The sequence below is a fragment of the Macaca mulatta genome, chromosome 17 (assembly GCF_049350105.2).
Source record: "Macaca mulatta isolate MMU2019108-1 chromosome 17, T2T-MMU8v2.0, whole genome shotgun sequence".
NCBI lineage: Eukaryota > Metazoa > Chordata > Mammalia > Primates > Cercopithecidae > Macaca > Macaca mulatta.
Window position 1 is genome coordinate 6,081,622 of NC_133422.1, and position 23,933 is coordinate 6,105,554.

General features: G+C 43.4%; 1 protein-coding gene across 2 annotated transcripts in view; it reads left to right on the top strand.

Moving 5' to 3' along the window:
- Positions 1 to 23,933, top strand: part of ATP8A2 (ATPase phospholipid transporting 8A2) — a 653,085-nt gene that overhangs the window by 496,015 nt on the left and 133,137 nt on the right. For both annotated transcript variants that reach the window (XM_028837283.2, XM_028837285.2), the window contains 3 exons: positions 1,315 to 1,376; positions 1,918 to 1,974; positions 3,416 to 3,523. In XM_028837283.2, coding sequence (XP_028693116.1) covers positions 1,315 to 1,376; positions 1,918 to 1,974; positions 3,416 to 3,523 — 227 coding nt within the window. The remainder of the gene's footprint in view (positions 1 to 1,314; positions 1,377 to 1,917; positions 1,975 to 3,415; positions 3,524 to 23,933) is intronic.

A 23,933-nucleotide genomic window follows, 5' to 3' on the forward strand; every position in this document is an offset into this window, starting at 1 on the left:
ATAAAGAAGAGAACAATAGACGCCAGAGAACTTGACAGGAGAGGGAGGGAGGAAAGGCTTGAAAAACTACCCACTGGGAGGCCAGGCGCAGTGGCTCATGCCTGTAATCCCAGCACTTTGGGAGGCTGAGGCGGGTGGATCATGAGGTCAGGAGTTCGAGACCAGCCTGGTTAAGATGGTGAAACCCCATCTCTACTAAAAATACAAAAATTAGCCGGGCATGGTAGCAGGCGCCTATAATCCCAGCTACTTGGGAGACTGAGGCAGAGAACTGCTTGAACCCGGGAGGCAGAGGTTGCAGTGAGCCGAGATGGCACCATTACACTCCAGCCTGGGCAACAGACTGAGACTGTATCTCAGAAAAACACAACTACCTATTGGGTACTGTGCTCACTACCTGGGTGTCAGAGTCATTTGTACTCCAGACCTCGGCATCACATATACCTTTGTAACAAACCTGCACACACACACCCCCAAATCTAAAACAAAAGTTGAAAGAAGTTGAAAGAAATAAGAGTAAAGGAAGATTGGCAGTGTCATCCAAGGAAACTAAGCCTGATGTTAAAATAGGCTCCGACCACTCAGGATTGAAAACAGACTTCTCTATGCAGGTGTAGTGGAGACGATGAAACAACTCTATTAGCATCCGTCGTTATAGACCTTGTCATAGCCACCACTGAGAAGGAAAAAAAAAAAGGAAAATATTGGAAAACTGAAGCTTCAAATCCTTCTTGTATTTTCTAAACTCCTGTGGTTGGAGTGCTTGCGTTCCCCCAGGTGATAGGCTCTGGAAGCTCATACAGTTGCAAATGAGAACATGAATAGTAAATACCCCCAAGATTCTTTCCAAGTTCAGTCATTATGAATTGGTTTAATATGCATGTAGTTATCTTTTTATTGGTCCGTAATTCCAATTTAGCAAAAATTAAACACGAATCATAAGGGAACACCTGGAAAAAGCCTCAACATTGGTGGCACTTAATAAAAATGGATAAATATGTTCTTATTCCTTTTTTAAAACAAACTGGACAAAGATAAATTTTAATGTTTACAAAAATGTAAATTTCAATGCAGATCAAGCGTTTGGTTGGTTGGCTTGTTGGAAGCTTGACTTTATTTGCTTAATTTGGAGAGAATATAAGATGAAAAAGTTCATCATTAGGAAGAGAAGTAGGCATTAGAATCACAAGATGAGATTTTGAAATATTCTGTGAGTCGATAGATGTTCTTAAAGTTCCCTGTTTAATGCTCCGAATTAAATAGGTGGCCATGCTCGGCTCCTTGGATGTTAATAGTAACTTCTTTGTTTTTCAGATACTGTGTTGACCAGTGGTCATGCCACCGACTATTTATTTGTTGGAAATATTGTTTACACAGTAAGTTTATCTCTGTTTACTAAGCCGTTCTTAAACAGCTTATGTGTGGCTTGCACTTCTCTAAACGCTTAACAAGAGCCTTCCTCGTTATTATTTATTTCAAATCTTCAAAATGTATTTTGTATATCCTTCAAAGTTCAGAATGGCTGTGAAATGCTTACAGCATCATTTCTGAAGGTTATGCAGCGTCAGGGTCTCTGGACAGGTGGTTAACAGATTTCCCCATTCTTCAAACGACCATTTTACACCTGCCTGCAAAGGAAAACACTCAGGAAGGCAGTTTCTCCCAAGCTAAGAAAAGGGCAAAAGTAATATTTATGAGAAAGACTGTTACTAGAACGAAAGCTCTTCTGGAAGTGAATCTGCCTGTATGTTCCCTGAAAATAACCCCTAGAGAACTAGCTACTGACATGGATCATACTTTCAAACCAGAGCTGCCTTGGGGAAACTAGCTCCGGAGTGGGGAGATGGGATTTCTCACGGAAAGTGAAAGTAACTCATTGAGAATGATGTTTTTCCAAACTGCTTTTTGTTTTCACAGTATGTTGTCGTTACTGTTTGTCTGAAAGCTGGCTTGGAGACCACAGCTTGGACTAAAGTAAGTTTTCTCTAGAATTGTTTCTCTGTTCAGTATAGATATTTTTCATGCTATGGTTTCTTTTTAAGCCTTGGGGAAATAATAAGCAATATCTGGCTATCTTCTTTCAGATTTTCTGTGTAAAAATTGTGGTTTGATCTTTATCGGGGTAAATTTGTAATCCAGAGTCTCTTGGTGATTCATTTGCTTGGCACATAGTACAGCTCTAAACTATTAACAGTCATCTCATTTCAAATGTATATGCTTATTGTAAAAACAAAAACCATATATACACACATATACATGGAAAATATAGAAGGACAAAAAACATTTAATGTCCATAATTTTACCACCAAGAGACAATCACTGTTAATGCTTTCCTGTGGAACCTTCCAGACTTTGTTCTGTGTCTGCATGTGTGTATTTTTTAATAAGGTGATGCATTATAAAACATAAGACTTCATAATCCCTTTTAATTTAAATATATGTTAGGCACATTTTCTGTGCCTTAAAATACAATTCAACAAAGTTATTTTTCTTGATTAAAGAGTATTCCATTTTAGAGACGTTTCATCATTTATTTCATCACTCTCTTATTTTAGACATTTTAGTTATTTCCAGCATTTAAAGATTATAACCAAAGCTTCATGTGTGCCTCTCACAAAGTGTCATGACCTGGCTGCTGTTTAAATGCTCTGCTAAGAAAAATGGGGATGAGGTGGGAGGTCAGTGAGGAATTGGGGAATCCCCTAAGAGACAGTGGTAATTTATCCCGGTCAGAGGTGATGATGACTTCGCTTAGGATGTTAGAGGAGGAGGTAGTGAGAAGTGGTCAGAGTCTGGATTCATTTTATCTTTTTAAAAGCTAACAGAGCTTGCACATGGATTAGATTGTGGGGTGTGAAGAGAGAAAGAAGTCAAGGATCATCATATTAAGAGGACAAAGAAGAGAAAATGAACAACTCAGTAGGTGCTTAAAGGGGCATTGTTAAGAGGCAACATCCATTTCACATTTAAAAATAAAAAACTCTGGGCTAACGGAATGGAACAATCAAAGTCTTGAAATGATAAATAAAAGCATCTTATTTATTTTTTCTGTTCAGCCACTCTGTTGCCAGATTGAGTCCTTATTGTAAGACAGCCACAGGTTGGAGCAAACACTTGCTATGAACTGAGAGGGGCCCACTGTCACTACGGGAGAAATCTTAGAATACGGTCAGCTGTGACAGCAAAAGCACCTTTATCTTCAGGGTACTTTGGGGCCATTCATTACTTGAATTCATTGTTAAACATTCTGAGACACAGGAATTAGAAAGATTGAACTTCCCATTAACTGGTGAGTCATCAACATCTTTCCATAAGGAAAGGCAGCTTGGATGCAAGGATTCTGCAGCAAGTGGAGTTGGAGTGAACCTGCCAGGCCCGCCGAGAAGCCTGTCTGAGTGTGTGTTTCCCTCTGCAGTTCAGTCATCTGGCTGTCTGGGGAAGCATGCTGACCTGGCTGGTGTTTTTTGGCATCTACTCCACCATCTGGCCCACCATTCCCATTGCTCCAGATATGAGAGGACAGGTAAGTACTCCTGATTGGGAGTGTGTCTTCTGTGTCTTGTGACATCAGTGTTTCTCCATGGGTGGGCGAGCAGGTGCTGTGTGTCTTACAACCACGATGAGCTTCAGGAGAGGCTGGTCCTACCTGCTTCCATCAGAGTCTATCAGGAGAGAAACCAAACCAAAGCAGCTGGAAGAGGTCATCCAGTCCACAGAAATGGCATTTGAGGTTGCAGGTGTTATGAAAACTGTCAACTTAAAACCTCTGGCTCATTGGCATGCTCACATTTCCATAATGAATTATGTGTTAATTACACACAGTACCAATATGTACAGTTTGAAAACTGGAGCTATTTTGAATGGTTCCTCATCCAGTGATTTTGTCCATTACAGTTTTGATGCTATACTCTGGTTTGTTGTTATACTTTGCTGGGTCACCTGTGAGAGATGAATCTAAGAGCTCTATGAACCAGATCGTGGATAAACCAGAATCTCTCATTGTTCATCTCTTTGAACTAGAGAGGCTGAGATTAAAGACCTTTACACTCATTTTAATGTTTTTTGTTTTTTCTTTCACATTATCTTTGTCCAGTGCATAAGATTGAGCCATCAACAGTGACAAACTGTATCCTATAATCCCACAGTATCGGGTGTGGGGAGGAATGAGCTGACAGCCCTGTGGTCCACACCTCCTCAGTTTACCAAGGAAGCTGTGCAGACCCAGGTCTCCAAGCCCACCCCACAGACCCCACTCTGGGGTTGCCCACGTCCAGCACTGCCCTTAGACCCCAAGAGGCTGCTGGGCCCTGCACTTTAGGGGCCTCCGCTCTGGCCCTCTGTGGCTGGGCGTGTTCCTCGGCATGGAATGAAAAGCTGTGATGCACAGAGTCGGTCTTCCCACTTGTAACCTATTCTCTGGGCTCCCAGGACCCCTTGTTTCCTTCCCAAACAGCCAAAGGCCCACTGCCCAGGCTGGTCCTCTCTCCATATCCAGGCCAGTGTGAACACCCGTGGGCCAAAGGGGCAGCTGTTTGCAGGGGTGTGCACTGAGTAGATGATGTTTGCGCCGGTGTTCCCGCCCACACTTGCAGGACGGGGCACAGAGCCCAGAATGAGAAGGGAACTGTGGGTCAGGCTTCCACTGGTGTTCCTGCCCCAGGATACGTACTGCAGGGCCAGGCCTGTGCATGGTACACCTGGCTCCGATCTCTGCCTTACTTACTCTGTAGACATGAACAAAACCTCCTGGGTCCACCCAAGTGTGGACCATGTCTAGCGGCTGTTTCTTGTGAGATAGCCCAGGGTAGCATTATTTGCCATTTCACCTGGTAGCTCTGTCAGCTAACAGCCCACGTTGTCTGAGACCTCCGCTGAGTGTGGGTGCTGAGCGGGACGGACCTGTCCTATAGGAGTGGGCTTGCATGTCGTCTAGTGCGTCTTTGCTTTCTGTAAGGAAAGAGGACAAACAACATGCTTTTCAGGTTCTTTCCAAATCCAGACAGTAGAGGAAATTAGAGGGCATTCAGTGAACCCAGAAGATTGTTGTGTAGCAAAATGAGCATTTTCCAACAAAGGTATTTTGTGTTTAAATAAATCAGTTCTATATTAAAGCAATGTGACTGATCCCCACAAAAAGCAAACCAAGAAAAGTATCCACTACAAGACAGCGATCCTTTGGTAAGGCATTGGTGCTTAGAATATCTGCTTTGTGTTGTCTTCCTTTTGGTTCAGGATGGATCCGCTGTGATGAATATTTCATTTGGGGAATTTTATGGTGCTGGACAATAGATGGGGCCTCGGCCGATGGCCATAGACAGTGTTCTAAATTAGAGAGTGACAGCTGACAGGACGGGGTCGCTTGGCGTGTGACAGAAAAAGCCCATTCGTTTGAAAGCCCCTCCTGTGCCCTAGACAGAGAGCTGTGCCAGGGAGCCACGTGTGCTTCAGTAACTCCAAATGTGCGTAAGGTAGGCTGCTTGCCACCTCCCATTCCCGTCGAGATACCGACTTTCCAGCTACGGAAGGACCGGGCTGATCATGCGGCTGCTAAGGTGCCGACATTTTCACTGTGCCGGTCACATAAGCATGATGGTCTGTATGGTTAGAAGGCTCAGATTGGCCGGGCTCGGTGGCTCAAGCCTGTAATCCCAGCACTTTGGGAGGCCGAGACGGGCGGATCACGAGGTCAGGAGATCGAGACCATCCTGGCGAACACGGTGAAACCCCGTCTCTACTAAAAATACAAAAAATTAGCCGGGCGAGGTGGCGGGCGCCTGTAGTCCCAGCTACTCCGGAGGCTGAGGCAGGAGAATGGTGTAAACCCGGGAGGCGGAGCTTGCAGTGAGGTGAGATCCGGCCACTGCACTCCAGCCTGGGTGACAGAGCAAGACTCCGTCTCAAAAAAAAAAAAAAAAAAAAAAAAGAAGGCTCAGATTAACGGTGATATTTACATATTTAAGGACTCTTCCAGCAGAAATGTAGTGAGCTGTTTCTACCATCCAGAAGCAAAGAAGTGCTCATATTCAACCACATTTCACTTCTCTGTAAAAGCTTATTTTTATTTGAAACATGTCATTTTAATGACTTTATTGGTTGGTTCCCATGAAGCAAATGATAACGATGTGAAATAGAGGATAGCTGGGTGAAACCGAGGTTCTCATTAGGCGGTAAATGAGAGGATTAGTGTGGTTCTCTAGTGACCGGCCTTCCAAACAGGTACTCTGCTGTCTGAGTCTAAAGAACCGTATGTCATCTCTAGTTTACCTCCAGGGCAGGGGGCTCCAAGTGGGTAAAGGGGACCAGGAAACCATGTGTAACTTTAGTGGCACAGCCAACCTTTCTAGTGTTTCGCCTGCAGTCTGCCACTCTGTATTTTGACTCAGCGCTTTGTTCATCCTTTGAAACATGGCAGGGAAGTATTACAAAACATTGTTTTAAACGCTTTTGAAGGATTGCTTGGGTGGAGAGTGGCTAAGACTAGCCTGAAGTCTCAGAAAGCCTTCCTGCTGGCTCGGGAGGACTTACATGCTGTCATAAAAAGACATAGGAACTGGGTTCAGGTGCAGTCAGTAAAAGGAACTGGCTCTTTTGGGGAATTACTAAAAACATGCCCACGCCCTGTTCATTCCTGGGGGTCTGGGTTGGTAAATACTTAGGAGTAAAGGGTATTCCAGGAAAAGGCCACTTTTCAAAATGACTATTTGAAGAATGCTTCTAGTGATTTTTATAAACCGTTTTTTAAGGTTCACTAAACAGTAGGTTTTTGGCAAGTGAACCTGGTTATGTGAAGTTCTAGAATTAAACTAGTGCCTAACAGCAAACGGCATTTCTCACTCAGAAGCCAGAACCAGATTGGACACACAAAACGTTCTGTCTATTCATAACATCTTCAGCCATTGAAAAGATGCATTGTTTCTGCCGGGGGTTTCCTAAACTAATTTGATTAAATATGTCTTTGTCTTGTCCATTATATTTGGAGTTTTTGTCACGAGGGAGAATGCGGGCTTTCCCTTGAGGGCAGAGGAAAGGAAGAGCTATAGAATTGAGTTATTCTATACTATCAAAGAGTCTTTATCTTCCCTACATCACCTCATGATATGCTATGTGAAACCCAGCCAGACAGCATGTCAGGAAGTCCCAGTGGAAGTTTCTGAAATCAAAGAAGTCATCTGCATCCTTCCCCTCCTGAAAATACACCACATTTGTGGGATTTTAAGGGGCACCCTGTTTTTCCATTTTTCTCTTTTGAAGCTTGGATTTATAGTAAATTGAAAACTTGGGTTGTGTCTGTCCTGGGGAATGCCAGTCCTCAGCTGTGGAAAATACGTGATGATGTTTTTTCCGTAGGGGACCAGATGTTTCTCTTTCCCTCATAGCATAACCATTAGATAGAATATGGGTCCCCAAAGCAAATGCTTAAAGGTGGAAAATGACAAAATCCCTTAGCTCACCGCCTGCCCCAAAGTTGCCTGCTGAAGTAGAGCTTTGAATTGGAAAGATGAGGGAAACTTAATCCTAGACCAGGTCAGGAAATGTGTTTCTGTTTTCTTCATGCATTTCCCAACACTTCTGACTTTAGTGGTGCTGGAGGGAACGCCATCTGACTTGACCTCTGTTCAAAAGTCCGGAGACCTGGCTTTCTTCATGCCCCAGCTATGATAGTTATGTAACCACTGGCAAATCATTTTACTTGCATTAATCTCCTAATCAGCAAAGTCAGAGTAATGCCACCCACCCTGATTACTTTAGAGGATTGTGATGAAGATATAATAGGCTAGTGGGAAATCTAAAACATGCATGCTCTTCTTTTTTCTGGAGTGACGAACTGTTTTTGAACCTTCATCAATAAGAATATTGCTGTGATTTAAACTCCAAATTCTTTTAGCCAAAGAATTTTAACATTTTATAGGTTCTAAATGGGATGTTTTTCTGTAAGGTCTATTGACCATCTGCATCCAAATCATCTGGGTTCCTTGTCAAAATGACAACCCCCACACCCCAAAAATATGTGCAGGCAGTCACATACACACACAGGGACATACATGCACACAGATGCACATATACACAGACACACACACACAGACACACACACACAGACACGCATACAAAAATATGTGCAATCACATACACACAGAGACATACATGCACACACACACAGAAGCACATATACACAGACACAAAAATATGTGCAGGTAATCACATACAGAGAGACATACATGCACACACACACACACAGACGCACATATACACAGACGCACATACACACACACACATATACACAGACTCACACACAGACACACACACACACAGACACAGACACACACAGACACACATATACACACACACAGAGACACACATGCCCACACACAGACACACATATACACAGACACACACACACATAGACACACAGACTCACACACAAACACACAGACACACATGCACACATACAGACATACATATACACAGACACAGACACAGACACACACAGACACACTTTTACACAGACACACACACAGACACACATATACACAGACACACATAGTGAATTGCAAACTCTGGGTGTGGAGCCCCAGCATCTTGGCTTTAGTAAATCTCCAGGTGATTCTTCCCTTTAAAGTTTGAGAACCAGTGCTTTAAAACACCTAAAGTACGACTCTATTAGAATGTTTTAGCTCTTGCTGGGTGTTACAGGAGAAGGTGGTACACTGAAGATACAGCTGAGTGACTGCTCATGTTAAGTGGTTATATAAGATGGCCAGCTGGTGACGGTGACCGCCTTCAGAGCAGCTAGCTTTCAAAATAGGGAATTACACCACAAGACGTGAAATCGTTGACCATGGAAAAATTCTCCTCACTAACGTTTGCTGCTTTTCCCCTAAAGTTCTTTTCACTGCTAGTAAGAGAGGGGAAAAAACCTTTTGACTTCAAAGCATACAATCCGCAACTCTGCCTGCAGCGCCAAGCTCCTCGCTCCAGCCAGTTTCTGGAATAGGACAGCCTTTTTTGTTTTCATTCTAAACACAGGAATGGGTTTGCGTTTGAGTTTTATGTACACACTTATGTACACACAATGCAAACCCCAGTGAACCAAAAGTAAACACAGGGAAGAATGGTTCTGCCATCAGTGAATCAGTGATTAATTCCTCATCTTCCCCAATCATCTCCCCTGGATTTATAGCAGGCCTAGGTATATTTCACATGAAACTTGCAAAGACTGATGTTAGTTTCCCAGTTGTACGTGCTCTAGGAGGTAAGCTGAGAAGTTGGGGTGATGTCAAGTAGGTGGCCATCTTTGCTCGGCTACCGTTCCAGGATGTCTCTGGAGGATGGGAGCTTAAGTGTCGGAATCCACCTGAGGGTCAGGAAGGAAGACCTGTTTTCAGGTTAAGGTCTGTGGTGTGGGGCATGTTCGGTTGTCCCACATCCATCCTCCTTCACCCTTTCCTAAGGGTGCCCAGTGTGTATTCACTGATGTGCTGTGACTTCCACCCCTAAGTCTGGGGAAAGCTTCATTCCGTCCCCGCTGCCGCAGTGAGCGGGTCAGGAAGCCTGCAGGAGACACAGGGAGACGCTTGCTGGGGGCTTCTAGGATAGCAACGAGTTTGCTCCTAAAACAAATCCATGAAAGAGCTGGCTTTCCCGGCTGAGCCACGTGGCTGCTGCTGTGATACTGGGAATGGTTCAGGCACAGGACGAAACCAGAACCTCAGAATCCTCCTAGGGCCTGAAAGATGGACTAGGAAGACAACACGGCAAACAAAAACGAAAGCCTCTTTTTTACTGTTTGATTATTTTTTATTTGACAAGTAAAGGACTCCAAAAGTCTCTCTGCGATTGTTGAGACACTGTATGAAGCCAGCCTCGAAGCCCATCCCGGGTGGGGCGCTCAGTGAGAATTTCCTGTGTGCTGCCTGGCCTTGTGGGCAGCCCTTGCCAAGGAAGCCTCTCTTCACCCAAGTGCAGGTGTTGGGATGTTCCCTTAGCTTCCTCAGCCAAGGAAATAAACGCTTTTTAAAAACAAGCTTAGGGCTTTAGCATGTTTAAACTGTTGTATTATACTCAAAGCTGCAGATTGGTTTAAGGAGCTGGTAAAAATTACTTTAGCATTGCAATTACTAGTTTTTTAGATTACATTCCAGAAAACAACTAATAAGCATATCTTACGCTTACTGGAATTAATCTTTAATACAATATTGAATAGACTCGGTCCTGTTTTCCTCACATTTCAGAAGCCCGTGGCATGGCTGGTGAGGAGCGGTCAGCCTCGTCCAGGAGGAAGTCTCGTCAACAGAGACTCGCCTTGCAGTTTGAAATAACATTGTGACATCTTTTTGTACAGTTTTCTTGAGTATTGAAATTGGCCCAGTTATTCACTGACGTCCACTTTACATTCTGGCTTTTAAACTCGTACGTTTTGTGGAATAGTGAGACTCGTTTGCAAGAAGTAACACAGTGTTTCTGGATGACGTTCTCATCTGAATGCAAAGCACGATGAGCGAAGTTAAGATGGCACCGACTTCCTGGCTTCTGCTGCACCTGTGACTGTTGTCGCCTGCACCCCAGGGTCCCCCATCTGTGTGCATTTCCTTCCTAGAAGGCTCCCAACACCAGTCCCTTTCTGAGGCAAGCCCTAGAACCAAAAACAAAAGTGTAACAACAACAACAACAACAACCCCTCTTCATTGGTAATAAAAAGAAAAATCAGAGACGTTCAGTTGGGCAGTGCTAGCTAGGTGAGTTCTCACAGCCTGTACATATTTGGGTTCTAAAATCAGAATACTCAGGCGTCCATCAGAGAACAGTTCTGTCAGAAAATGGCTTTTGTCATTGTTACACATAATGCCAACTTGTTTCTGTTTTTCTCCTTCTGGTTAAAAACAAAGGAGAAAGTATATTTTTTTAAGTTGGAAGCTCCTTAAAGTGGTTTCAGATTCTTTCCACAGGCAGTGATGGGAACATAACTCCCATTCTCCTAATTGCCTCTGGATTCTCCGGAATCCTCCTGGATTAAAGTGACCCGAATCCGATTTCTTTCCTATTCAGTGCAAATTGTAACTGTGAAAGTAGGATTTGAACTAAATTAAGCTAATGCCTAAGACATTTAGGAAGCTAAGTCTATTATCTGTAATATCCATACTTGCGTTATTTCTGAGCTTGTTTTTCAGGTGTACGAAGGGGATAATATCTATCTTAGGGTTTAATAGGGAAACTAAAGAAAATAAGACATGTCAGTAACAGTAGGTAATGTTATTGAACAATTGAAATGAGAAAAGTTCTCTTGTCCCCCTGGCAGGGCGTGTGGCAGGGGCGTGGCTCGCTTCTTCAGTGCCCCGCTGCTCAGACCTCTAGGGGAGCATACAGATGGGCAGGCTGGGGGGCTTCGACCCCACTGCAGTGTCTAGGGGTGAGTGTTTACGGCTCCTGAACTCCAGTGGGCATGTGTTACAGGGTGCTCTTTTGGTTTAGCTGTCTGTAGGCTGCTTGTGTTAACCAACTCAACGAGACCCTCTATTTTGTCACAGGGACAGAGGGCTTTGTGTATCCCAGGCTCTTGCCTTGGGTGTACCGGAAGAATCAGATCACAGGTGGACTTGAAGAATGAGATGTTACTGAATGGAGGTAGCTCTCAGCAGACGGGGAAGCCAGCAGGGAGTTGGTTTTTCCCTGGAGTTGAGCTGCTTGGCAGCCCGGCTGTCCTCCAACTGCTCTGGCCAAACTCTGTGTCATTCTGGCGATAGGTGGCCTGAGGGTGCGCTGGTGCCTGTCCATGCATTCGTCTAGACATCCAGCCGCCCAGTGTTCCTCTGCCCATGTGTTCCTCTCAACATCCAGCCACCAGCGTGTCTGCCTGTTAGGGTCTTGGTTTTTTTAATAGGCACAGGATGGGAGCATGGCAGGTCAGGGTGGTCTTGGAAAATACAACATTTGGGCAGGAAAACAAAAATGCCTGTCCTCACTTAGGTCCCTGGACACAGGCCTGGGGGTGGAGCCCTAGCCAGGGACCATGCCCTTCCCGCCTTCTGCATCGTTTAAAGGGATCACGCCCTTCCCTTCCTAGCACTTCCCTTCCATATCACAATTACTACATACCAGGCAAAACACATTCATGAAAATATGTTTAATATGTGCAGTTACATGTGTAATGAAGTAAGCGTCACCTCATTCAGTAATCTGCAACCACATGAGGAAACTGAGGCTTGGCGAGAAAGGATCAGTCTCTTGGCCAGGCAGGGAGTGGAGTGGCTGGGATTCCTCTCGAGTCGGTTGGACCCCAGGCTGGGTCTCTCACTTTGTGACTATGGAAAGCAGCTACAGTGATGATGAACCAGGTGTCTGAGAAATGGTGCTCAATTCTCCTTAATATTTTGCTTTTTAATACATTTTATCTGAAGTGACTTACCCTGCAATGCAATCGAATTTTTAAAATATGAATGTTGAGTTAGAAGGAATATTTATGTTTGAGCTGCAGTCTCCTGTCCATGAGCCCAATCTTTTTAAAAGTAAAGCAGGTTTCAAACAACAGGATTGATTTTTTACGTTCATTATGGAAAGCCCTCATTTCTTCAGTCCTTGTCCTCCCTTTCCCCATATACAATTTCCTCCATTTTGGCAGTTTATTTTCTTTCTGGCCTCTCATTTCAAGGATGCTGTGTGCTAATTAGAGGCCAGGCGGCTTTGATTGTGAGTGGGTGGTTTTTTTTCTTCAGAGGTTTTGTTGTGGTGGTGGTATTTGTCATTCATTCTGATGTTAATTTTTAAAATATCTGTCAGCAAATTAAAGTACACATTACATGCTGATTTTGTTTGTTTGTAATATTGATGCTCAGTGGTCACAGTGTACGTTTGATGTGGTTTTGAACTTTTCCTTTCTTGAAACATGTGGAAATGTGTATGTGGGCCACTCTTGTTAAGATTCTGCACGGGGGTTTTCTTCTCCAACATCTGCAGAGGGAGGTGGCCTTGTCTGATGGCTGGAGATCATCATTATCACAGTTCTCCAACCCAGAGATGGCAGGGATCCTCTCAGGTTTATCCTATTTAAAAGGTATAAAAATGCCAGAGAAAGACCACCAAGTCCAGTTATGCAAGAAAACATGACCACGGTAGGTTAGAGAAGAGAGAAGAGAGAACCATTGCATGCTAGTAAGCATGTACCAAGATGTTTCTGTTTTATGGAAGTGATGATGCGAAAGCTATTGTGGACAATATCTGAGAGGCCCAAAATACTGAACAGACTTAAAGTAGGTGCGATTTTCAGTGACTATTGCTTACGTCGGCAGCACAACACATCGAGGCATCCACTGAGTAAACTGGGTGCTTTCTGAACTGTGATTACCAGCTGTCCTAAGTGTTGGCATTCCTTTGGCTGAAGACAGGCAAGAGAAATCTAGGTTGCTTGTGTCTGTGCTCATATGTGTACTTCGAGTCGCAATACTTTCTTAGTGATTGAAACCTGATTTCAATGCAGGATGGAAACTGAAAGACAGACGTATTTAAACGTGCAGAATGCTTTCCACTGTGCTCTGAAGGCAAACCCCTAACCACCTTGCCCAGCAGCAGCAAACACATCTCTGGTGCAGGGCGCAGTGGCATCTTGTCATCTTCCGCCCGCCCTCCATCCATTCCCCTCACCCCGTGCCCTCTTTCAGAACACGCATTCAAATGGTGCTGATTTTACCTCTTTGCCACCTCTAGGGTCTGGATCTGTGACCCAAACTAGTCAGCCGGGTCCTCTGCCTCACTGACCGTGACAATTGATTCAGGAATGCACATGGTGCTCCAGGCTGGACTATCACTTAAAGACAATTCAAGGATTTTTTTTACAGAAACTAATTGGGGGATGAAGCTCTTTTGCTGCTGGGTCTCTTATAGGAGGGTGGTATCAGCCTGGAGCGGCTAGGACCCCCTGCAGAAGGTGGCTGGCTGAGGACAAATTGAGCACAGAGGAAAGGTGAACTGAGAGCCATCAGCATGGAGCGCACCCCTGGATCCAGCTCTGCCTGAAGCTAGAGCCATCTCTGACCTGTTGGATATTGTTGTTCTATAGCAGAAACACAGTTGGTTGGTTCCCTTTTCCTACCATGCGTCTATCATCTTGGAGTAGGAAGGGACTTTGTCTACTTTTTGTAGCCTTCAGTATGTCCTTCCCCCAGCTTCTTTACCCAAGGGAAAGAAGACAGCCTTGGGTAGAAGCTAATTGTTTGAAATAGGGAAGGAAATAGGAGCTTTTCTAAGCAAGGCCTCTTTCTCTTGGCAGCCAACAATTCTAAATGCCTTACAGTCAAATAGTCCTGAGCAGTGCTGTCCAATAGAAATATAATGGGAGACTTGTGTATAATTTTACATTTTCTGGTGGCCCCATTAAAAGAGCAAAAAGAAATTCATTTTATTGATATATTTTATTTAACTCAACATTTCCAAAATACTATCACTTTGAGATGTAGTCAACATAAAAAGAAGTGGTTAGTGAAATAGTTTGTGAGGTTTTTTTTGTTTTTGGGGGGTTTTTTTGTACTAAATCTCTAAGTCCAGTGTGTGTGTTGTAACTACTGCACGTCCTAAATCAGACTAGACGTATTTCAAGTACTCAGTAGCGTCTGGCCAGTGGCTGCTGTGTTGGACAGTACAGCTCTTGACCAACAGACATCTGGAAATGCAGATTCATTCCCGAAAGCTAAATTTAGTGCAGGCAAGATCAAGAGGTAGGAAACTCAGCTCAGCCCAGATCCTCCAGGTTCCTCCCACACACTTGGGGTGTGCACTGCCTGACTTCTGTTTCAGTCACTCATCATTGAAAGGGTTTTGGCTTTTACACAAGACTTTCCCTAAAAATAAAACCTGGGAACAACTGAGCTCTTAATCTACAGGCTTATTAATTGCTTTAAGTGGAGTTTATAAATCAAGATTTATAAAGTGTGGATCTGACTCAAGTCATTTTTCCACAATTTTGGCTAATCATTTTCTCCTGAATGTTGGAAGGAAGAGGTCACGACCTGGGACCTGGGTCATATTTATGTCACACTGCAACCAGCTGAGCAAGAGGAATCTGTGCCACTCAAAATAGGTTAGGTCTGTTCCTTCTAAATCACTCCTTTATTATGTAAGTGACAATTTCTAAGCAAGATTATTATTTAGTGTCTAAGATTGTGGGAACCTTTCACCTTTGTGTCCTTTTTGAGTTTCAGTCCTCTCCCCGCTTATTATGATGAATCCAGGTCCTGTCATTTTTACCCCCTAAGTATCTCTTTTTTTTTTTTTTTTGAGACAGAGTCTCGCTCTGTCACCCAGGCTGGAGTGCAGTGACGTGATCTCTGCTCACTGCAAGCTCCGCCTCCTGGATTCACAGTGTTCTCCTGCCTCATCCTCCTGAGTAGCTGGGACTACAGGCACCCACCACCATGCCCAGCTAATTTTTTATATATTTAGTAGAGACAGGGTTTCACCGCGTTGGCCAGGATGATCTCCATCTCCTGACCTTGTGGTCTACCCGCCTGTGCCTCCCGAAGTGCTGGGATTACAGGTGTGAACCACTGCACCCAACCTTTAACCCCTAAGTATCTCTTAAATATATCTGTTTCCACCCAGTTTCGTCCCATCCAGTTAGTTTGTGCAGCATCATTTCTTGCATGGACGATTGCAGTAGCCTCATGACTAGTTCTTAGCATCTGATCTGCCTGGACCCATTCCTTTACGGAGCCAAAGTTATCTTGCCAAATGTAAGTCTGATGTCACTGTTCCCTGGCTCCTGTTGCCCTCAGGATAAAGCCTGGGGACATTCACCTGGCCTCTGAGGCCCTGCCAGGCCTACCGCTGCTCCCTTAATGCTGCACCTCACCCCATCCACTCTGGTGGCCTCCCACTTCCTGGTGTGAGGAGTGAGCTCCCACAGGGCATTTACACCTGCTCCTCTCACTTCCTGACTGCACTGGTCTCTGCCTTCTACCAAGTTAACTCTTACACGGTGTTTAGGTCTCAGATGCTTGATCACTTCCCAAGGGAAGCCTTTTCTCACATCCTGGACCTATGGACTCCTGTTGTATGTTCTCTTAATACCGTTTACCTTTCACATGTTGTGTAATACTTACCACAACTAAAACTCTACATACGTGTGTGAGGTATCATCTCACATCCATTGGGGGCCACTCTCAAAAACACAAGAACAGAAAACAGAAAATAAGTAGTTGGTGAGGATGTGGAGAGATCGAAACGCTTGTGACCTGTTGATGGGAGTGCAAAATGGTGCAGCTAATATGGAAAACAGCACGGAGGTGTCTCAAGAAATTAAAAATAGAACTACCATATGATTTGGGTTACCGCACTTCTGGGTATATACCCAAAAGGATTGAAAACAGGGCCTCAAAAAGATATTTGCACACTCATATTTATAACAGCGTTATTCAAAACAGTCAGGAGGTAGACACAATTCAAATGCCCATTAAAAGATAAATGGATGAACAAAATACGCTATATACACACAATGGGATGTTATCCAACCTCACGAAAGAAAGAAGTCCTGTCACCATTCTACAACACGGTTAAGAGTTGAGGACCTTATGCAAAGTGAAATATTCCAACATGGTTAAGAATGGAGGACATTATGCAAAGTGAATAAGCCAGTCACAAAAGGCAAATACCCTATGGTTCCCCTTCTGTATAGTGAGTACTCGTAGAGACAGGAAGTGCCATGGCAGTTGCCAGGGGCTGGGGGACGGGAAATGAAGAGCTGCTGTTTGATAGACACTGAGTTTCCAGTTTTGCCAGATGAAAATATTAGAGAGCTGTTGCACCACAGCATGACTTTAGTTAACGATACTGAACTGTGCATTTAAAAATGGCCAAGATGGTAAATCTTATGTTTTTATCACCATTTTAAAAATGTACCTTCGTGTGATTTACTAATTCATATCAGCTTCTCTCTCTAAACTGGAAGCTCTGTGAGCGAAGTGAATATTCTCAAATATATCCTTAGTACCTAGTACCCATCCCTTTTTGGTATTCAGTAAATATTTAAATGAAGGAATTAATAACATTGAACAAACTCTCGTGTACAATTGGGGAGTCTGTAGCTGGCTCTGTGCAGTTAGTGCATGGTGTCTGCTGCATTAACACAAACAGATGCCAAATATTTCAGCATTTATACAATTGTATAAATTACACACAGGATCTGTACTGAAGAAGTGATTAATAGATTAATGAATTTAGCGTTTTTCTTAAGTGTGTATAAAAAGTCAGCACCACAAACCATATTTTTTTCACCCAAAGAGTGATAGACATTTCCATTTAAAATTTCAGCCCAACTGTTTTAGCTACATGGGTGATGTCTGTGGTATGATATTCATTGATATTAGTGTTTGGAAACGGTTAATAGTCACGCTTAATTTCTTCATGGAAAATGTTTGTTTTGGAGGTGATATTAAAGGAGAGGCCAAAATGAAATTAAGGTGGATATTTTTGAGCACCTAATTCCAGGAAGTACTACGCTAATCATTCTCCGATGGTTTTATAAGAGATTAAAGCTGAGGAAGACAGTGGGTCACAGATGGCACTAGCAGAAGTTAATGTACCCTAAACCAGCACATTGTTGGGCAGCATCGTCATTATGATGTTTAAGGGACTGCCATTTCCAAAGTCATAAATATAAGCATGTGTTGGAGACAGGGTTTGGTTGAGAAAAATGTGACACATAGATAGCAGCCAGCCTCCAATAAATCTGGGATGATTTCATGGAAGAAATGGAACTTCTCTGGGGCGTTGTTCCTTGGCAGATCGGGGGTGGGTGTTTCAAGTCCCGCTGCCTTGGAAGAGGCTGAAAGGGAAGGGTGGGTCTGGCCCTACGAGCTCAGCTGGGGCGTAGGATTTCAGTGTCAAGTAAAGCTGTATGACAAGAGAAGAAAAAGTTTAGGATTTGGAAAGTCTGTCCCCAGCACAGCATCTTAATTAAAGGAAAGAGTAAGAAAAAGCAGCTAGTAAAGTGGCTGTGAGTGCAGTAAAGAAGCAGAGCTGGGGAAAGGAGAGGGAGGGAGGAAACAGTGATTGATAACGGGAGGATGAGGAGCCTGACTGTGATGGGGAAGGCCAGGGGGAGCCATGAAACCTGGAAAGAGAGGCTTTAAAAATTTCACTGCAGGAAATTACAGGCCTGTTGAGAAACTTTCCTATGTATGGCATCAAAACAGTAAGACTGACCATGAAAAAAGATCCTTTGACATAGTAAGTCAGAATTTTGCCTTTTTATGATTAATGTGGGAAAAGTAATTCTTAGAAATAAAAGGAAATGGAGGGAATATCAACATATGAATTTTATTTGTGCTCTTTTTCTGAATACTAAATCGTTTAAAGTGAATCCTTAATAAGAAAAAAGAAAAAGTCTTTGTCTGGAATGTAAAGAAAAAAATTTTTCCACTATTCAAAGAGAATTAAATATTGCATTAGGGCATTATAACAGTTTTCTATAATATGAACTAATTGATTCTAAGTGAGATTTTAAAATCTAAGGTGAGCATGATTTTGGAAAATAGCTCATTATTGCTGAGATTGTTTGTTTTGAACAGGAAATATAAAATCAAGAAGCAACTTTAAATAATTAACAAAGTTATCTACTTGGGGATTTATTTTTATTTAAAAAAAAAAAAAAAAAACTAATCCTTTTTTTTCCCCCGATGTTTTCAGTGATTCAAACTTAGTGGAGTAAACCTAATGAAGTAATATTCTCATACATGAAGTGAAAGTAAATTTGATTCAAACTTTTATGTAGTTCTTCTGACATAGGTCATCTTAGTGACAGATTGCCACCTACTAGATGGCATTTTAGGCCACTTTCTCCCCCCAAAACTTTTTTTAAAAAGGAAAGTAATTCTCTTTATTCTTCAGTATCACTATGCTAGAGTTAGGAGTTGTCTAGAAAGTTACAGTTTGGGGCCGGGTGCGGTGGCTCAAGCCTGTAATCCCAGCACTTTGGGAGGCCGAGACGGGCGGATCACGAGGTCAGGAGATCGAGACCATCCTGGCTAACATGGTGAAACCCCGTCTCTCCTAAAAAATACAAAAAACTAGCCCAGCGCGGTGGCGGGCGCCTGTAGTCCCAGCTACTCGGGAGGCTGAGGCAGGAGAATGGCGGGAACCCGGGAGGCGGAGCTTGCAGTGAGCTGAGATCCGGCCACTGCACTCCAGCCTGGGCGACCGAGCGAGACTCCGTCTCAAAAAAAAAAATAAGAAAAAAAAAAAAAAAAGAAAGTTACAGTTTGGGTCCAGATGGTCCACAGAGCTCACTTCTTTGTTTTTTAAAATTTGTTAGGGTGAAATGAGCTTCCAACACTTAAAACTCCAATCGTGGAACGTCTGACCCATACAGCAATGTTTAAAGCTGTATTTTTGTGACTTCTCCATGTCGTTTTACTTTGTTTCATTGATACAATATTCATTCATGTTGTATGTCTCTTGCCTTCAAGTTAGTTCTCAGTTGTCTTTCCTTTTGACATCCTTGGCACCCACCTCATCCCCCTCCCCACCCCGCAATTCTGTTTCCAGTTCGGTAGTAGTTATTTAAGGGTGTTTCCTCCCGTGTTCCTTAGAGAAAGTGCCTTTCTAAACTTTCATACTAGCCATGTAGTGTAAGTTTCTGGGTAGTTTATCAATCCCAGTTTTTGCCCAGAGACCCCTCTTCAGCTGTTTACTGCCAGAATCACCATTGCAGTGAATTCTAAAGCCATTGTATAAGCCCCCAAGCCCTTCAGACATGTCAAGGAAAGTAGCTGTGTTCATTAAGGACAGTACTTAGTGCTTTCAATTGCTGACAAAGGGAAAATGCTGCTTTTCCAGTGACTTCTTAACAGCATCACCTGTGTATACAGAGAACCCTCAAAGACCTGATATGTAGATGTCAGACGCAGAAGATTGCCCAAGAAAATAACTAGTTTGCTAAATGGATTGTAAATAAAATGTTACTAGTCTAACCACTCACTTCCACTCAGCTCTGGAGAATAGTGGGGGTTCACTTACGCCCTTTAGATGAGAAACTTTTTGAGGACAGCATATTCTATAGCGTGAAGAAGACAACTCAGGAAATGTCTGAGGAATGGATGACGAGAACAGGAGGGGAGGGCCAGAAGAGAAACCACAGGAGCCCCTCCTCAGTCACCGCCAGTCAGGCTCCTTCAGACAACCCTGTGACTTGCTGTATAAGGTGTATCGAAACGAATGAACCTAAATCATTTTGAGTAATTCCATGTCATCCACAAGCATGGTCTCCCGGTGTTACAGGAAAGGGGCCCCAATCCAGACCCAAGAGAGGGTTCTTAAATCTTGTGCAAGAAAGAATTCAGGGCGAGTCCGTACGGTAAAGTGAAAGCAAGTTTATTAAGAAAGTAGAGGAATGAAAGAATGGCTATTCCATAGGCAGAACAGCCCCAAGAGCTGCTGGTTGCCCATTTTTATGGTTATTTCTTGAGTATATGCTAAACAAGGGGTGGATTATTCATGCCTCCCCTTTTTAGACCACATAGGGTGACTTTCTGACGTTGCCATGACATCTGTAAACTATCATGGTGCTGGTGGGAGTGTAGCAGTGAGGATGACCAGAGGTCACTCCTGTCACCATCTTGGTTTTGGTGGGTTTTGGCTGGCTTCTTTATTGCAACCTTGTTTTATCAGCAAGGTCTTTATGACCTGTATTTTGTGCCGACCTTGTATCTATCTCATCCTGTGACTTCGAATGCCTTCATTGTCTGGGAATGCAGCCCGGTAGGTCTCAGCTTCATTTTACCCAGCCCCTATTCAAGATGGAGTTGCTGTGGTTCAAACGCCTCTGACACCAGCACCTCAGGCTCTGAACTCTCTGAAGGACAGTCCCTGCCTGCCCCTCGCCCCAGCACATTCCACTCACCCTGTCTCCACTCACGTCCATCATCACTTCCCCAGGAACAGGAGCTTAAAATTCAGCCACCTTCCCACTCTGTCTCCCTCATCCCTCACATTCAGAGTGGTGTCATGAGCGTTCACTCCTGCAGCTGTGTCGTTTGCGTGTCCCAGCGTTTATACCATTCTACCACTGCTCTCCTTGCAGATCGCCATGCGATTTGCTCCCAGAGGGCACAAGCCTTGTGCACACAAACTTGGTCTATGGGGCGTGTGGACAGGGCAGGAGAGCAGAGGGCATTCGGCACTGAGGACGAGAATTTAAGTAAACTCAAAGAATCAGGACTTTGGGTATCTTCTTTTGTTGTGGTTTATTCCCACAAAAGCGTATCTTAAACTCTCATTCTCTGCTAGTGTCTCTTTTTGAGAAATGCTTTATCAGGTGCCTGGGACAATATCTCCAGTGGTGTCACTAATCGCAGCTGGCTGGTGAGAGGGAGAGCAGGAGGCTCTCTTGGTCACCGGCCTTGACCTTATAAGTTCGGGGCTATAACCTAAAAATGCTAAACTTTATTAAATATGCCAGTCAGGATCTTTGGTTACAACGAAGGAAAAAAATGGACTTTGCTTAATAAACAGAAAAAGAATGCATAGGTGGTTATCATGCAATCCATAGAATATATGAAAAAGCTGAAGAACCAGGCTCAGAAAGCTGGTAGAAGCCACGGAGGCTACTCCAGACCACCTGGTCAAGACTCAACCCTAGCACTGCCACCACTGGATATGCACCTCTGCTGGCGATGGATTCTGGACTCCACCCTCCAACTAATCTTTGAGGTGCCCATTGCTGGCAGGCGCATCTGATGGACAAGCCCAGGTCTCCCACTGTGCACCTGCTGTTTCCTTTCTGCAGTGGTTCTTCAAGCAGAGTTGTGCAAACAGCCCCAAATGTGTTTTAGGACGGTCCTGGTGATACCTGCATTCTCCTGCAAATAATAGGAGGGAAAATGTCTTTTTCATTTGGCTTCCATAAGGGAAAGAGGAGGAAAATCCTAGACCTTTTCTTGAATGTCTTCTCCCAATGAGAAGACACATTTACCTAACTCAACAGATAATTGAGTAAGTTTAAGAAATTAAACTTAAAAAAAAAATTCAGTAATGCACATAGACAAAGCAAGAGTTTTCCCTGTGAGAAAACTTAAATAAGGCAGACCTGAGCTTGATACACTTTAAAAAGGTAGATGGTGAAGAAGAGGTGGCCTCCTAGACAAAGCCACAGCAGCATAGGCCTGTCCATGGAGTGGCCTGTCCATGGGGTACTGTTTTGGGCACAGCGACAGCGAGGACTAATCAGTTATCAGATAATCCTAAAAGCAGAAATTGACTACATGTAATCATACATAATTCGTCAGTGTCTAAAGCAATTTGAATAACAATTTTCCTTTCCCTCGTGCTTCCAAGAAAATCCAGCAGCTAATCCATAGACGGCTACCTCTTGGCAAACTTTGCTTTTTGTGAAGTAGCCACATATCCCATCAGATTAAAAAGTGTAATTTCTTTGTTTTCACAGGATGCTGTCTAGTCAGGAGCAACCAAAAAAAAAAAAAAAGAGGAAAAAATTGTGATTAGTATTATATCATTTTATTAATGAAGGCACTGGTAGTTTCACACTTGAGTAAATCAGTTATTACAAGCAAAGAAAGTTGCTCTCCAGCCATAATCCTGACAGTGAGGCCTCAGGGATATTGAAAGGTTCCAGATGACTTTTGTTTTTGCAGCAGAGTTTAGGCACTGTGAACTTCTTTCTAGAACACAGTCAGGTCAGTGCATATAAATCTACTGGAAGAACCTTTACAATAAGGAAATGGTATTGATAAGCTACCATTTTTCCATTCCCAGGAGCTACTATTTATTGTTACAAGTTATGTTCCCCTAAATGGAAAAGGCCTCACCTATCCCTTCATGCCCCCAAAGCTATTCAGCACAAGTTAATCTTTTCAACAGAAGCAGCCAACTTTTCTAGCAAAGGAATTTGCAGTCTTTGTGGTTTGGGTAAAAAGGTGGTTCATTTTACCAGTTTCTTGATGAAATATGTTTCATGATAAATTCAATCTTTCCTCAGAAAAATTCCCCAAATCTACTTTTCTGTACAAAATTCAGCATGAAAGCCTTTCTCTGTTGAAGCAGCCAAAGATTGAGTTTGTATAGACCTGGGCAAACAGTTTCGGGTCCAAGGTTAAGGATATTTATTGCTGGAGGTATTACATGTATTCGTATCCAGGAAGAACAAAATTCAACACCTTGACACTGGTTTTCAAATATATTAATTTACTTTCTTTTGTTTGGGAGGCATTTTTTTTTTCTCCCTGCCCTCTTTTTAATCCTTTTCCACACTTGGTAGAATGTGGAAGGATTTTTGCCAGTGATAACTAGCATAGGTATCCAATGTGTTAATACACAGGAGGTCTCCTGGTTTCTTGCACAGACTGCAGAGAAGGCTGCTTGCACTCTGACTTTGGCATAACATGCAGGAAATTCCTCATTGGTCTGCCCAATGCAATAAACAGACCTCCTGCATCTAACCGCATCCACGCTGAAGTTTCTCATGTGGGGTTACTTTTGCTTTTCCTGTAAAAGTTAAGGGTCGCAGCATTCCCATTCCACGCTTTCTTTCGCTCCTTGGCTTTGGAATTTGTGTAGGACTGTGCTTGAAGGTTAACAGGACTTGTGGTTTTATATTTTTATGTTCTTCATGCATACAAAAAGGATAGACTAGGTAAACAAGTCCTCCATGGGCGGGGTCAGAGAGAGAGAGAGAGAGAGAAAGAGAGAGAATAGATGCTCCCTGATATACCTTACAGTGTATCAGCTTGATGGGAAAGCCAGAAGTCACAGGCTATATACCTATGGGTACTCTTTAAGGACATTGCTTGCTCTACTCACTGCAGGTGGGTCCCTCAGTAACCCCTGCTACTCAAAGTTTGGTCCCCAAGGCAGCAGCATCAGCCTCATCAGAGGGCTCGTAGAAATGCTGAGTCTTAGGCCCAGCCCAGAACTACTGGACTAGAATCTACATTTTA